Source organism: Sturnira hondurensis, unplaced genomic scaffold (genome assembly GCF_014824575.4).
Source record: "Sturnira hondurensis isolate 20B ecotype Veracruz unplaced genomic scaffold, ASM1482457v3 Scaffold0022215, whole genome shotgun sequence".
Lineage (NCBI taxonomy): Eukaryota > Metazoa > Chordata > Mammalia > Chiroptera > Phyllostomidae > Sturnira > Sturnira hondurensis.
In genome coordinates, this window is record NW_028094846.1 from 12,337,560 (window position 1) to 12,351,493 (window position 13,934).

Sequence of the window (13,934 nt, forward strand, 5' to 3'; positions counted from 1 at the left end):
CTCTCCTTTTCACTCCTTGATGGTAAATTACACAGTTTGACATGTATAATGCACACTTCTTTGCCCCAATTTTTGAAGGAAAAGTAAGGATGTGCATTATACATGGGTATAATAATGGGTATAATAATCCTGGGTATAATTCACACCCACATTTTTGTATGCATTATACACAGTAAAACAAAGTATTTGAAGCTAAAAACTGTATTATATCTTAGCATTCCTTGGTGTATCTGCACAGTGACCTTCACACATTACTTAGTAAAAGTTGTTTGCATACATGAAATAATAAATGAATGATTCCAAGGCAGACTATGTCTCACCATCGTATTCCTGCAATCTTTCCTTTATTTTCTGTTGCGGGCCAGGCTAGCTCTGACTGCAGCTGGGACCCTGAAGCTGGGGATGAGACCTTGCATATTTAAAATGATGTCAGGAGAGGAGGGAGGGGGGTGATGAATGAGCTCAGGAAGACACAGTGGCTTCTGCAATGACACTAATGAATGGAATACAGACTCTCCAGTACCAGCTCTGACACTTAGGACTGGAAACCAAGTAGAAAAAGGCAAGCAAGAGAAATGAACGTGTGGGTGGAGGATAGGGGAGGGGGCGTGTGCAATAAAAGAAAAGAGAAAAAGCTACGTGTTGCTGATGGGACAGAAATGTAGGGGCTGTACATAACGATTGTCCTGTTTTCCTTTTTCTTGTGTTTTTTTAAAAAAATTAGTGGGAAAGAGCTCCTACCCTTTGCAACATCATGGATGGAGCTGGAAAGCATTATGCTGAGCGAAATAAGCCAGGCAGTGAAAGACAAATACCATATGATATCACCTTTAACAGGAATGTAAACAACAAAACAAACAAGCGGGCAAAATGTAACCAAAGACACTGAAATACAGAACGTGCTGACAGGGTCCAGAGGGGAGAGGGGAGGGAAGCACAGAGTAAAAGGGGATGGACTCACATGAATAAGTATGAAGGACACATGGACAATAACTAAGACGGGGGGCGGAGATGGGAGGGGGTGGGGAGCACTGGGGGGTGCAGGGCTGGGAATACAAGAAAGAAAACTGTACTTGAACAAAAGTTAAATAAATAAAAAAAATTAGTGGGAAAGAAGTCTCCAGAGATTTTTTACACTGAGTGGGAGTCGATGGGGGAGACACAGAGCTTGACGCTGCGGGTGGTCTCCCAGCAGGCTGCGGGTGGTCTCCCAGCAGGCCGTGGGTTCAAGTGGGGCTCTTGTAGAGAGCTGTCAGGCCAGTGCAGGCGGCAGGTTGTAGGGCTTCCCTGGAATTGCTTAAGCCAGTTCCCACATTTGTAGATGATCTCCCCATTCTACCTGCCCGTGAGCACAAGGTCTTCCACCATCTGTTGGTGCTGGTTTTCATCATCTTCCGGCTGCAACTCCAAGGTCTCAGCTTCCAACACCTTCTTTTCCCCCCATAGCTTTAGTGAGGTATAATTTCCATACTGTAAAAGCCACCTGTTGTAACTGTAGAATCCAACGATTTCTAGTAGATGTCTAGAAACGTGTCACCATTATCACGATCCACTTTTAGAGCATCTTCATTGCCGTAAAACATTTTGTGTGCCTCTTTGCCATTGATTCTGCTCCCGCTTTCAACTGCCCTTTTTTCTATATCTATAGATTTGCCTTTCCCAGACATTTCATAGAAATGGAATCACACAGTAAGTAGGGTTCTGTGTGTGGCTTCTTTCATGTGGCATCTTATTTTGGAGGGTTGTCTGTGTTGTAGCATGTATTGGTAGCTTGCTCCTTTTTATCGCTGAATAGTAGTCCATTTCCCGGACAAACCACATTTGGTTACCCTCTCAATAGTTAGCGGATGTCTGGATTGTTTCCAGCTTGGGCTATTATGAATAGTTCTGCTGTAAACCTTAATGTGTAAGTCTTCCCGTGACCAGTGTTTGTGTCTCTCTTACATCAGTAACTAGATGTGGAATGGCTGGGTTGTAAACATGTTTCGCTTCAGAGGAAGCCATCGAACTGTTTTCCAAGGGGCTCTACGACTTTCCACTCCCACAGGTAGGAGAATTTTCACGTTTCCGCATCCATCCCAACTCTCGCTACTGTCTGCCTGCGATCACAGCCATTCAATGGAACAGCACTTCATTTCGGTTTTAAATCGCATCTCCCTGGTGCAGCCATTTTCGACCAATGTGCCGCAAGACCTTTTAAAACGTGCAATACCTGACCATTAAATCAGGGGCACTGACCTCATTAACTTTAGCTTGTCAAATAAAAAGAATGACAGCATCCAACACAATCATAGCCATCTGGAATGACTGCCCTGTCTTGAACCATAAACATTGGGTTGGCCAAAAAAGTCTTTTTTTTTTCTGTAAAAAAAAAGACAGTTTTTATTTTCACCAATAACTTTAGTAATTGGGATATTTTGAGTATGTTGGCTGTCTCCTGCATAGTATTACTTTGGCTGTTCTCAATTATTGGCTCAATTTGATCGCTGTCTTGATTTGATCGCTATCAACTTCAGCTGGTCTATGGAACAGTGTCCGGTATTGATCCAGTATCCTGTGATCTTGCTAAATTTGTTTATTAGTTCTAATAGATCTTTTCACGTGCAGATTTCTTAGGATTTTCTACATACAAAACCATGTTGTCTATGAGTAAACACGATCTTATTTCTTCCAGTTGGATGGGATACGGGATGCCTTTATTTTTTCACTTGACTTATTAAACGGACTGGAAGTTTAGTACAATGTAGAATAGAGGAAGTAAGCATGGTTATCCTTGCCTTATTTCCAAGCTTCAATCCTTACACATGAAGTTAGCTGCATTTTGTTTGTAGATTATCTTCACCAGGTTAAAGAAGTTTACTTGTATTACTAGTTTGTTGCTATTTTTTATCATGAATAATTACTGAATTTTGTGAAATTCTTTTTCTCTGTCTACTGAGGTGATCACGTAGGTTTTGTCCTTTATGCTGTTAATACACTGTATTGCAGTAATTAATTTCTAAATGCTAAAAATTCCATTTGGTGATGGCATATAATTCTTTTTATATGTTGCTGGATCAGTTTGTTAAAATTTGAAGGAGTTTTGCATCAATTTTCATGAGGGATGTTGCTCTGTGGTTTTCTTTTTTTAAGTGGCCTTTGACTTTTGTATCAGGGTAATTAGTACTGGACTCATGGAATGTGTTTGACAGTGTTTCCTTATCCTTTGTTCTTGGCCTTTGTAAAGAATTAGAATTATTTTTAACACATTCTATAGAAGTCACCAGTAAATCCACTTGGGTGTGACTTTATATTTTGGGGGAGATTTTTAATTACTAATTAAAAATGTTCTGTACTTATTATGGGTATATTCAGATATTTGATACTTCTTAAGTCAGTTTAAGTAATTTGTGTTTTTCTAGACATTTGTCCCTTTTACATAAATTGATTTGATACAAAGTAGTTAATGATATTCACTTGTACACTTTTAATTTTTGTAAGGATAGTAAGGGTTCTTCTCTTTTTTTCTGATTCTCTTAACTTGTGTTATCTTTTTTAATTTGTTGGTCAGTCTTACTGAGCGTTGATCAATTTTTCTGATCTTTTCAAGGAATTGACTTTGATTTCATTGATTTTCTCTATTGTTTTCTATTTTGTTGCATTCTACTTGAATGTTCATTATTTTCTTCCTTTTGCTTCATTTGGATTTAGTTAGCTCTTCTATTTCTAGTTTATTATGGTGGATATTTAAGTTACTGAGATCTGAGATCTTTCTTCTTTTCTAATGTAGGCATTATGGCTATATATTTCCCTTTAATCACTGCTTTAGCTGCATCTGATAAATTTGGAGATGTTAAATTTTTATTTTTGCTCACCTCGAAATATTTTAAAATCTTCCTTCTGGTGTTTTCATTTGACTGATGAGTTATTTAGAAGTGTTGCTGTTCTTTAAGTTTCCAAGTATTTGGTAATTCCCAAAATTTCCTTCTGTTGTTGATTTCTAATCTGACTGACTTGCAGTTAGAGAACATACTTTGCATGATTTTAAACCTCTTACATTTATTGAAACTTGTTTTATGACCTAACATATGGTCTATTCTGGGGAGTGTTTCATGTGTATTTGAAGAAAATGTCTATTCTGTCATTGGGAATGTATTATTATCATCAGTGAGATCACGTGTTCTTTAAGCTTCTATATGCTTGCTGTCTGGATGTCCTATCAGTTACTGAGGCTGGAGCGTTAAAATCTCCAACTGTCATTTCTGAGCACTGTCATTTCTTGCTCAGGGTATTGAAAGAGTTTTGCATTCCCTGTGCCCCTTCCTTGCTTTATTATTCTCCATAGAACTTATCTTATGTGAGCCAGTACATATTGTACTTATACACTAGACTGTATGGGTTCCATGATGCCAGGGTTTCTTGCCATTTTTCACCGCTGCTCCATCCCTGCAGCGTAACAATGCCTGGCACGTGTTGGTCACTCGCAAATATTTGTTGGATGAACAGATCCATCACCAAACAAATGGCACCCCCTGTTCTCCTAGGTAAGGGCAAAACCCCTCATTCCCACTATATGGAGGACAAGTGGGTCCATACTGGTGGAATGCTCAGACAGAGTCAAGGTGAAGGGTGGGGGCTCTAAGAGGTAACTAGGCTTCTGGCCAAAGATAGAAGTTCTACCTTTCCCTTCATGTTTTTCCATTGGGTTTATCTCTCTTGCGTTTTCTTGTCATCAAAGTGGTAGATACCTGGGGACCAGGACTGGATGCAGGTCTTGAGGAGCTAGGCCACTGGGCTTCATATTGATCCAGGCTATTTGGCTGCCTCCTTCAGGCAAAGAAATCCCTGTGGCTCTGTGCAGGTCACTGGGGTTAATTCCCAAGTAGAGAGGGCGAGGGGGGTGGCTAACACTTCAGAGAGATAAACAGAGCAGTTTCCCCTGCTTGGACACTTTCCCCTCCTGAACCTGAGAGAGGTAGCCATGGGTGGCTAGGCCCAGATGGGATGCTCAGGATCCCAGCCAAACATCCTTTCAGCTTAGCATGGTTGACATTAGCTGTAGCTTTGCAATTTTATGCTTATCCTTCTCTGGAGGGCTCTGTTATACAACAACGTCAGAGAAAAACACAGCGTGTAATATTTACTGAGTGCTTGGCACATGGTGTCGAGATATGCTACAAGTATCTGGCACGCTAGATAACTTCATCGTCTATATGCTTAATCGGTTAAAAATAAAACATTGACTGATAGCTTTCTTTTACTCAATGAAGTTAGGCCGAAGTTTTATGAACTGTTCTTATCGGGTGTGGCTAACCCCCTGGAGCTCAGAGGAGAGGTCTGGGCTGGTGTATAAATAAATTTGTGATCATCAGAGCTTTAGGGACAGATCGTGTGCCCTGGAGACTAAGAAGAGGAGAGTGCCTAGGTCAAAACTTTGAGGGATTTAACTTGTAGCAGCTGAGGAGAGAATAACAAGCCTGAAGAAGCAGAGAAGGGGCAGGAGCGTGCAGAGGTAGCAAGAAAACTGCGGGGAGGTGCTATCCAGGAAGGTACATGTCAACTTTCTGAAAACTTGCAGTTCTCACCGAATACCCCGCTCTGGGGGAGTGTGACTCCCAGTAAAGTCCCTGTCATTTAATCATACATTTTCATTAAGTGCATGGTCCTGAAGTTGTGCTTGAGACTAGATCAATAGTTCTCAGCCAGAGGCACCCAGAACACTGGACAGATGGAGGTTTTTGTGTTAAGATGCTGTGTGTCTATGAAAATTATTTTACTCCGATTCTTGTGTTTTCCTCTAAGTGTAACACACCTTTTCCTGATGTCCCTGGGATCCACCCATGACTTTCGGCATCCCAGTAGTAATTTGAATATTTGATATCAGTGAAACGTGACAACCCGCATTCTTCAAACGAGTTAGGTTGTTGTTATGGCTTTCCTGGGAATAAAATGATGTATTTTTGTGTTTAATGTTTGTGGCAGTAAAACCCCAGTGCATTTTTACTTTATTGCTTTAGACTCAATAATAGATTTATTTGTAAGCGTACGTATGGTAGTTAGTGCAGTCGTTCATTCAACCATCCAATGGACAGAGCAGGCAAAAGTAGGTTTACAGTTGTTTGTATTCTTTTTCCCACCCCTGTATGCTAAGTGCGCGCCGTATGCCAGATACCGGAAGTGCTAAGACGCATCAGACATGGTTCTCAAGCTGTGATGTGCGTCGAAACAACCTGGAAAACTTGTTAAAAATGCACGTGAGCCAGTCCCAGCCCTCATGTTCAGTAGGCCCAGGGTAGTTCCCGGGAATACGTTCAATAAGTTGTGTTCGACTTTGATTTACAACGAAGTTTTAGAACTACTGGGCTATATACAAACACTTACTGAACAGCTTCCATGTAATAGATGGTAAGATGTGTTGGGCAGACATATGCTCAGGGTAGAACGTACATTAAATTTCATTATAGTCACATCCTACTATCACACTAGACGGCACACTCAACAATATTATTGCAATTTTTAACCCTAATGGAATTTTTGTTAGGGCTTTAAAGCCCCGGCAAGATGCTTTACTTTCATTAGTAGTGCAGGAATTTTTATAAATGATAAATGATTTTAATAAATGATCCTTATAAATGATCCTAAAAGTAAGAGAATGCCGTCAACATACAAAAATCATCACTTCCATGTGTATGACTTGCCCTAGCGGGAATGAGAAAAGCGTTTGGTGATTCCTGCTCTTATAAACCCTGGGGAGCCCTGCTGCTGGTCAGTACAAGTCTGGTCGTCGCAGCAATGAAAGTGTCCTTTCCTGATCCCCTCCTTTGTCTGTGAGACTCTTTTGCACCCCCTTGACACAAGGAGTTCAAACAGCATTGGAGGAGAATTCATAGCAGTCTCTATTAAAACCCCAGCAATGATGCAAAGTATGAACTATGAATTTTGACTGGAAGAAAACAAGCTTCCTTTCAAAGAATAATTGGCGCTTTCTTCTTAAAAGGAGGCACTCACTCACCAGGCCATTTGCACGGAAACTTAGGCGGCAAGGGATGAATCGGCTCCGCTTTTATTGTAGGGACATGTGTGTGACCTGGTCCTCGCCACACCCGGGGCGTAACATCTTCAGGACTGCTGACTCCAAAATTCAGAGAGAACAAAACCGGATAGAAGGAAGCCGGAGGCACAGCCACAGCAGACCGCAGCCTGCAGCAGACACGGAACCAGGACACGGGACCACCTTCCAGACCCCTCACTGCACCGGGCGTGGATTGGCAGGTGCTGTCATGCATAGTTAAGAGACAATCCTGCTTTTTAACACGCTTTACTGTATAAAAGTCAGATAGCAAATTTCACGGTGTTCAAAGTCCGAATCCTTAGCAGTTAGGAAGAAAGAGGTTTTCCTTCCCTTTGAAGATGACAGAGCCTCTCCAACATGTCCCCTCCCTCCCACGGAAGCCAGCCTCCTACTCACATTCCACATCCCATGCACTGCGTGATCCCCTCACTGCGTAGCTCTTAATGGTATTGCCCATTCCACACACAATTCTATGGGTATAGAAACAGTTTAAGAGTTTGCGACCTGACTTTATTTTTAATACTGGCTTCATTTTCATCCAAAATGTTCCCCCAAGCTTTAAAACCCTTCGGTCGTGTTAGATAGCTCTCCCTCCTCCCTAGTCCATTGAATAAACTAGTTGCCACCCAAGGCACAGTACTTCTGTCCCAGGCACGGGCACGGCTTTTACATACATTATGGCATCTTCCCAGGAGACAGGCGTTACCATCATCCCATTCTGCAGGTGAAAAAACTGATGCACCAAGAGGTGAAGTCACCTGACCAAGTTCATAGGGCAAAACCAGGGCTCTCTGCCCTAACCATTGTACGTACTGCCTCTCCTTCTGTCCAGCCGACTTTTGCTCATGGAAGACGGCACTTCAGAGAGTAGCCGACCCCTCCAAGGGGCCGATGAATGAACTCCAGTTCATCAGCACCTCACGTCTGCACTGCTTTTTTTTCTTTCTAGCACTTGTGGAATTTGGGAGCCTCTTACCCTGATGTTCACTCTCCGAGGTACTTCCCTTCCCTAAATCTCAGCAGCTCTCCAGCGTGGTGAGATCCTGGCACAGTTGCCACAGTCTTCCAGCACAGAGAAGCTTCTTGGCTCCAGCACGCTCTTAACGCTCCCGATGGGGCCGATCTGTCACGGAGGCTATATTTAGCACCATCTGCCAGGAATATTTCAAACTGCCTATTTTCGTACGTGCCGTTTTGTGCAAATGCAACTGCTCCACCACTGGTTTGTGGGAAACCAAGGGCAGTAAGTGGGTTTTCTGGGTTTTATTGTTAAGCGGAGAGGTGGCCCTTCAGCCAAGCTTCAAATGAGGTGGTGGAGAAGGAAGAGGCAGGGTTTTCCCAGGGTGTTGGTCCCAGAGACCCACATGCTTAGTGGCTCAAAAATAGTGCAGGGGTGGCAGCTACAGAGGAGGTTCTGGAGGAGGGAAATGGGGGAGGAATATAAAAGGTTTAAGGCTCTCTTACACAGCACTTCAGAGGCAACATGACGCCTTGCCCGGTTCACAGCTGCCCCATCTGACTCCAGCCTCCACCAGCCCCCTGTGATCCTTCTTGCTCCATGTCCAGAAAAGACTGGGCCTCCTACAACTATGCTGGCCCTCCCAAAGTGGGCCCAACCACACAGCCCACTGGGGTAGCGGCCTTCCTGGGCTGGCCCTTCACCCTTGAGTAAGAACTGTTTGGCGGAGCATTTGAGCAGCCTTATGGGAGGTTGTCTCAGCAGCGGAGGGAAGTTTGACCAGAGACGTACAGAGCCTGGCTTTCCAGATGGCCAGGGCTGTTGGAAAGGAATTGCCCCCAGGAACAGGCCTGGGGACGGGGCTGGGAAGGCTGACGATGGAAGGAAGCTCACTCATCCAGCTGTCTGGGGCGAGTCATTAATTTTTTTTCACAGTGAGGTCCAAATTTTATCTTATCTTCTCATCTATAAAACCAGCAAAGTTTAAAAGCCCATTCCCATTTACAAAACTATAGGAAGACAAGCCCTCTGATAGGCTGCTGGTGGAAGTAAAAATTATTACAATTTGCAGTCTGAAAATGATAACTCACAAGCCTTTTGACCTCAAAGTTCCACTTNCAGAGCCTGGCTTTCCAGATGGCCAGGGCTGTTGGAAAGGAATTGCCCCCAGGAACAGGCCTGGGGACGGGGCTGAGAAGGCTGACGATGGAAGGAAGCTCACTCATCCAGCTGTCTGGGGCGAGTCATTAATTTTTTTTCACAGTGAGGTCCAAATTTTATCTTATTTTCTCATCTATAAAACCAGCAAAGTTTAAAAGCCCATTCCCATTTACAAAACTATAGGAAGACAAGCCCTCTGATAGGCTGCTGGTGGAAGTAAAAATTATTACAATTTGCAGTCTGAAAATGATAACTCACAAGCCTTTTGACCTCAAAGTTCCACTTCTAGGAGTTACTTCTACAGGTCTTCTCACACCCACGGCAACCCTTAATCTCTTTCCTTTGGGGAGTCTCCGTCCATTCAGGGCGTCTTCGAGGAGGGAGATGCTATCCGTGGAATTCTCCACAGCCCACGAGGGAAGATTAACCAGCCTCTCTTGAGTCACAGATCTCAAGTGTGGCCGAATCTTGGACAAATTCTAAATTGGGGTAATAGGAAAATCTTGAAATACGTATGTACTCTTTTTTCTACACACAGGTCCCAAGGAAGGGCAATTTTTGTCACTTCACTCTAGGTTGAAGGCTGGAAGAGAAGGCTGCGAGCTTGCTAGACTTTGGTAAGGGGGAGGGGGGACGAGTCCTCAGGAAGCGGAGGGCGGTGGAGGGGTGTGAGCGGCACAGAGACTGGAAATCATAGCTGGGAGCAATGCCATATCCCATCCGGTTCATCTCTAGAACAAGCTCTCCTTAAACCCAGTGGCTTAAAACAAGAGCAATTATTTGTATTGTTATCTCCCATGGACATGGTGGGTGGACTGGCGTGGCAGTTCTCACCCGGGTCTCTCCTTTAATTGCATTCAGATGACAGCTGGGGCTGGAGTCATCTCGAAGTCATCCCTCCACGTCTGGGAGTTGGGCCTGGCTCCCAGCTGGGACCTCAGCTCAGGGGTGTGTCAGGACAGCCACACACGGCCTCTCTGCATGGCCTGGGTGTCCCCACGTAACGGGGGCTATGTTCCCAGAGGGACAGACCCAACGGAATGAGGTAAGATAAACGCTCTATCACCTTGTATGACCTAGTCTTAGAAGTCACAGAGTGTCACAGTGTAGTCCCATCTGAGTTGCAGGCCAGCCGAGATTCGGGAGGAGAGAACGCAGAGGTACTCCCCAAGGAGAGTGGTATCAACAGTGTGCATCGCTCTGCTATAGACAGTGCAGGCCCTGGGACACCTAGGAATCCCCTTCGTGCCGACACATAGTAGGTGCCCACATATGTATTAATCTGAAATGACCGTGAGGTGGTCATGATCTGGGCTGAGAACTATTTTCACAGCTCATTTAGAATGAGAAAAGAGACCCTGGGGAAGGGAGTGTGTCCCTGGCAATGCCCACCACTAGCCCGCCCTGGTAAGGGGACAGGGCGCTTTGGCAGCCTCCTCCTGATGCCGGACTCCACGCCCTGCTGCCGGAGGCAGGGCAAAGCCAGTGATTCAGAGAGCAGCAAAGCCACGGAGCTGCGTGCCAGGTTCAGAGTCATTGAAGCAAATGGTGAAAATGACGAAATTCAAAAGACAGAGACCTTTTTAGAAAAAGCCAGAGTATGAAGAAGTGACAGCTGGGAAAGCTGGGCTTGGTTGGGGATGACACATTTTCCCCGGCCCCTTGCAGGAGGGCCTTGGGGAGTGGCTTTAAAATGCCCTGGTAAGTTGCCGAAGGAGTGGCTTGTGGGTCAGCTCAGGCTGGGAGTTGCTGGGGATCGTCTGCAGCACCGTGGGAGCTCCCACCTTCTTTCCCGCAGGGCAGGTCCTCGGGGGCGGACAAAACACACGGGGCTCTCCACCTTCATTCGTGTTTACTTTTCCCCTCTCACGGTCCTTGCTCTTCCAAAGCAGCCAGGCCCTTGCCCCTCATTGCACGGGAAACTGTCTTTCCTCCCAGACTGTTTCCAGCTCCCCATCAGGGCCCTTTTCCAACCATTGAAAGGGCCAACCCATGGCTGGTTTGTGGCAGACACTGAGCACCCAGCAGCCTGGCATGCCCGGTGCTCTCTCTTCGCCCAGTTGCCTGAGGGAGAAGGGACAGGCCTCACCGCGCCTCTGAAGGTGTTCCCAAGCGCTTGCTAAATTGCAAGATTTTTATAAATGACGGAGCCTCTTTCCAAAGGTGGGAATCTTTCCAGACATCCCTGAGAGGGGGGTTGGGGTGGGTGAGGGCATGCCGGATACTGAAGTAGGTGTCCAATGGGCATGGGTTGGAACTCCACCCCCCCCCCCCACTGGGCATGCTCAGTTCTGTCCTCACTGTGCAGACCAGGGGATCCACGTTCCGCCGACTCAGCCAGGACTTGAAGGCGAGGGCTTGATTGTAGACCCCTAGTCCCAGCGTCCAAGTCCTTTTCACTCGGGCTGCTTTAGGGACTTCAGCTTCTCCCCACCCCCACCCTAACCCCACAGAGGGAACGTGTTGTCCCCTTGTTCCCCCAACGGCTGATTCATGAAGATGCTAATAAATTCATGATTTGTAAAGAGTTTTGTTCCTCGGCTCTTCTCAGATACGCTTCAGCTCAAAACACAGTGTTCATTTGTGTCAGATTTTCCAGGGCCCTTCCAATTTCATGCCGCACTCTGATGTTTCATAAATTCATTTTGTTACGTTTATGACTAAGTATGATTTCATTTTGTACCATTTTAAGGCATTCGTTGTACACAAATTCAGAGACCAGATTTTTGTCTTTTGGTCAGATGCTATGCTCTGGTGCTTGAATCCGAACATCCATCCCCTCTCTGGGGTGCACACCCTCTCTGATGTAACAGGGTCGTGGAAATCCCTGAGCCTTAGTTCTTTCATCAGCGTTTGTTTGGGGGGAGAACGTTCTCTGTTCCAGCCACTGGAAGAACCACAGCACAACCCTCATTGCAGGCACAGCCCCAAATATTCCAGCCCCCTCACCAAGCAGTTTCTGGAGCACATGGTCTCAGCACCGCCCCCCCCCCCCATACTGAGAGTCAATCTGGGAGCAGTTCCTGCCCTGAGGACCCCCTCCCCAAATCTGGGCCCAGGGAAACGTGGGCGGATGAGGCTGGGTGCTCCCTTTTGGCACCAAAGAGACAGCCTGCCCCTCCCCAGTGGGCGGCTTCAGGCTGGCTGCACCCCCCCAGCCCCCGCCCCAAGGAGGGGGCCCTGCGGGAGCCCTCTCCTTCCAAACCACTGAGTCATTTCCTCTAGGGACTTTCTCATTCTACCTTCCTGTTTGCTTTCACTCTGGAGCTCGTCCTGACTTACCATTTCCTTCCCCATCCCCACTGAGCTGTAATTAATGGCCCAGTACCTTCCAGCCTCTCCCACTGCACTCTTCCTTCCCACTGGCTTCCCTTGGCTGCAGTCTCCACATTTCGTACACATTTGTGCAAAGCCCCAGGGTTCCTGAAGCTGTGTGGGGGATACTGCTCCTCTCCTGCAAGGCATTGCTTGAAGGATAAACTGGGGAGATGAGTATCCACAAACAGGCACCAGGAAGAACCAACTCCCCCACGAGCTTGTCCCAGATCAGCCCGACAGAGCAAGCTGAGCTTTGGGAATACTGACCCTTGCCTGGTACACTCTGAGCTGCTCGCCCCAGAACATCTGTTGCATCTTCCGGAAGACAGCTGTGGTCTCCTCAAAGCCCTGGTCTGGCCTGGTGCGTGCATATCTGAGACCTGCTGACCCGGGACGGTGTGCCGTGTGGTCAGTAGCAATAGGCAGGACTCTGTGGGGCAGAAGAGGCCAGAAGACACTGGGGCTTCCTGGTTCATTGATGGGGTGAAGGAAAGAAAGTACAGAAAGAGAAGAAAAATGACCCTAGTTCTTCTTGCAGACTTACTTTGTTAGGGAGGCAGTTCTCTGTTCCTGGCACCTGGAGGACTGTGGGTAGTTCTCACTGTAGGCCCAGCCCCAGAATATTCCAGTCCCTTTTCCAGATTCTCAACCGAAGGAAATGTCATGGGCTGTGCTGAGGTCAGTGGCCTTGGTGCCATGAGGGTATTTGGAAAATGTTCGTAGAAGCAGTCAAATTGAAGTTCAGAAACTGTATGTGACGAAAGAGACGGCTGATAAACTCATCTGTTGTCTCAGAACCTTGCATTGTCTGTTCGCTTTATTGTACCGCCATTGTAAGCCATTATAAAAAGGCTTTTAGAGATATTTGTGGGGTGATGGTCTTTGGCCACTGCTCAAATCCCATCATGTTAGCAGCCCCCGCCCCAATAGTATGAGGCTCACATGATCACATGACTGCTGATGTAGCTTTGCAGAATGCTAAAACCATTGCCCTGCCACTTGGAAAACCTGCTTATAACTGCTAATCATCACCAGAAGGCGAGAACTGCATGCTTTTGGTCCTGGCTCCTTCCCTCCAATTCAGAGGAACCCTGCCCTGGGGCCTCCACAAGGCTCACCGGCCCCTCTGCTCACCACCTTGGTCGCCCCTCGGTGGACTTCTGCTTCCTTCTTTCTTGGATTTCCAACCTCTCCATTCCCACTGGACTTTACCATCTTGAGAGGATCACCTTCTGATGCTAAGTTATCCGGAAACTTCTAGAAGTTTTCTTCTAGCTTACAAGCAATTCGGAATGTCCCCCAATTACATGAGATGCCAACAGTGGAGGACCAAGTAGGAGAATATTAGATCGAAGACCCCTGCTTTGTCACTTACTAATTGGGTGGTCCCAAGTATGTTCCTTTATTTCCCCACACCAGCATTTACAGCCACAAAACTATGATAAT

The 13,934-nt window shown here is 46.1% G+C and overlaps 1 protein-coding gene and 1 long non-coding RNA gene across 3 annotated transcripts in view; both read left to right on the forward strand.

The window, feature by feature from the left end:
• Positions 1-5,941, forward strand: part of TSEN15 (tRNA splicing endonuclease subunit 15) — a 44,187-nt gene extending 38,246 nt beyond the window's left edge. Inside the window, exon 4 of the mRNA XM_037035079.1 lies at positions 5,782-5,941. Within this exon, the coding sequence (XP_036890974.1) occupies positions 5,782-5,857 (76 nt within the window). The 3' untranslated portion in view covers positions 5,858-5,941. The remainder of the gene's footprint in view (positions 1-5,781) is intronic.
• A 1,089-nt stretch (positions 5,942-7,030) lies between these two features.
• Positions 7,031-13,282, forward strand: LOC118979163 (uncharacterized). Of its 2 annotated transcripts, XR_005064851.1 has the most exons (3): positions 7,031-8,294; positions 9,709-9,787; positions 12,553-13,282. It is a non-coding gene; the product is annotated as an uncharacterized LOC118979163 (long non-coding RNA). The 2 variants fall into 2 exon arrangements; XR_005064852.1 differs by lacking the exons at positions 7,031-8,294; positions 9,709-9,787 and adding an exon at positions 9,804-10,215.
• Positions 13,283-13,934: the final 652 nt, after the last annotated feature.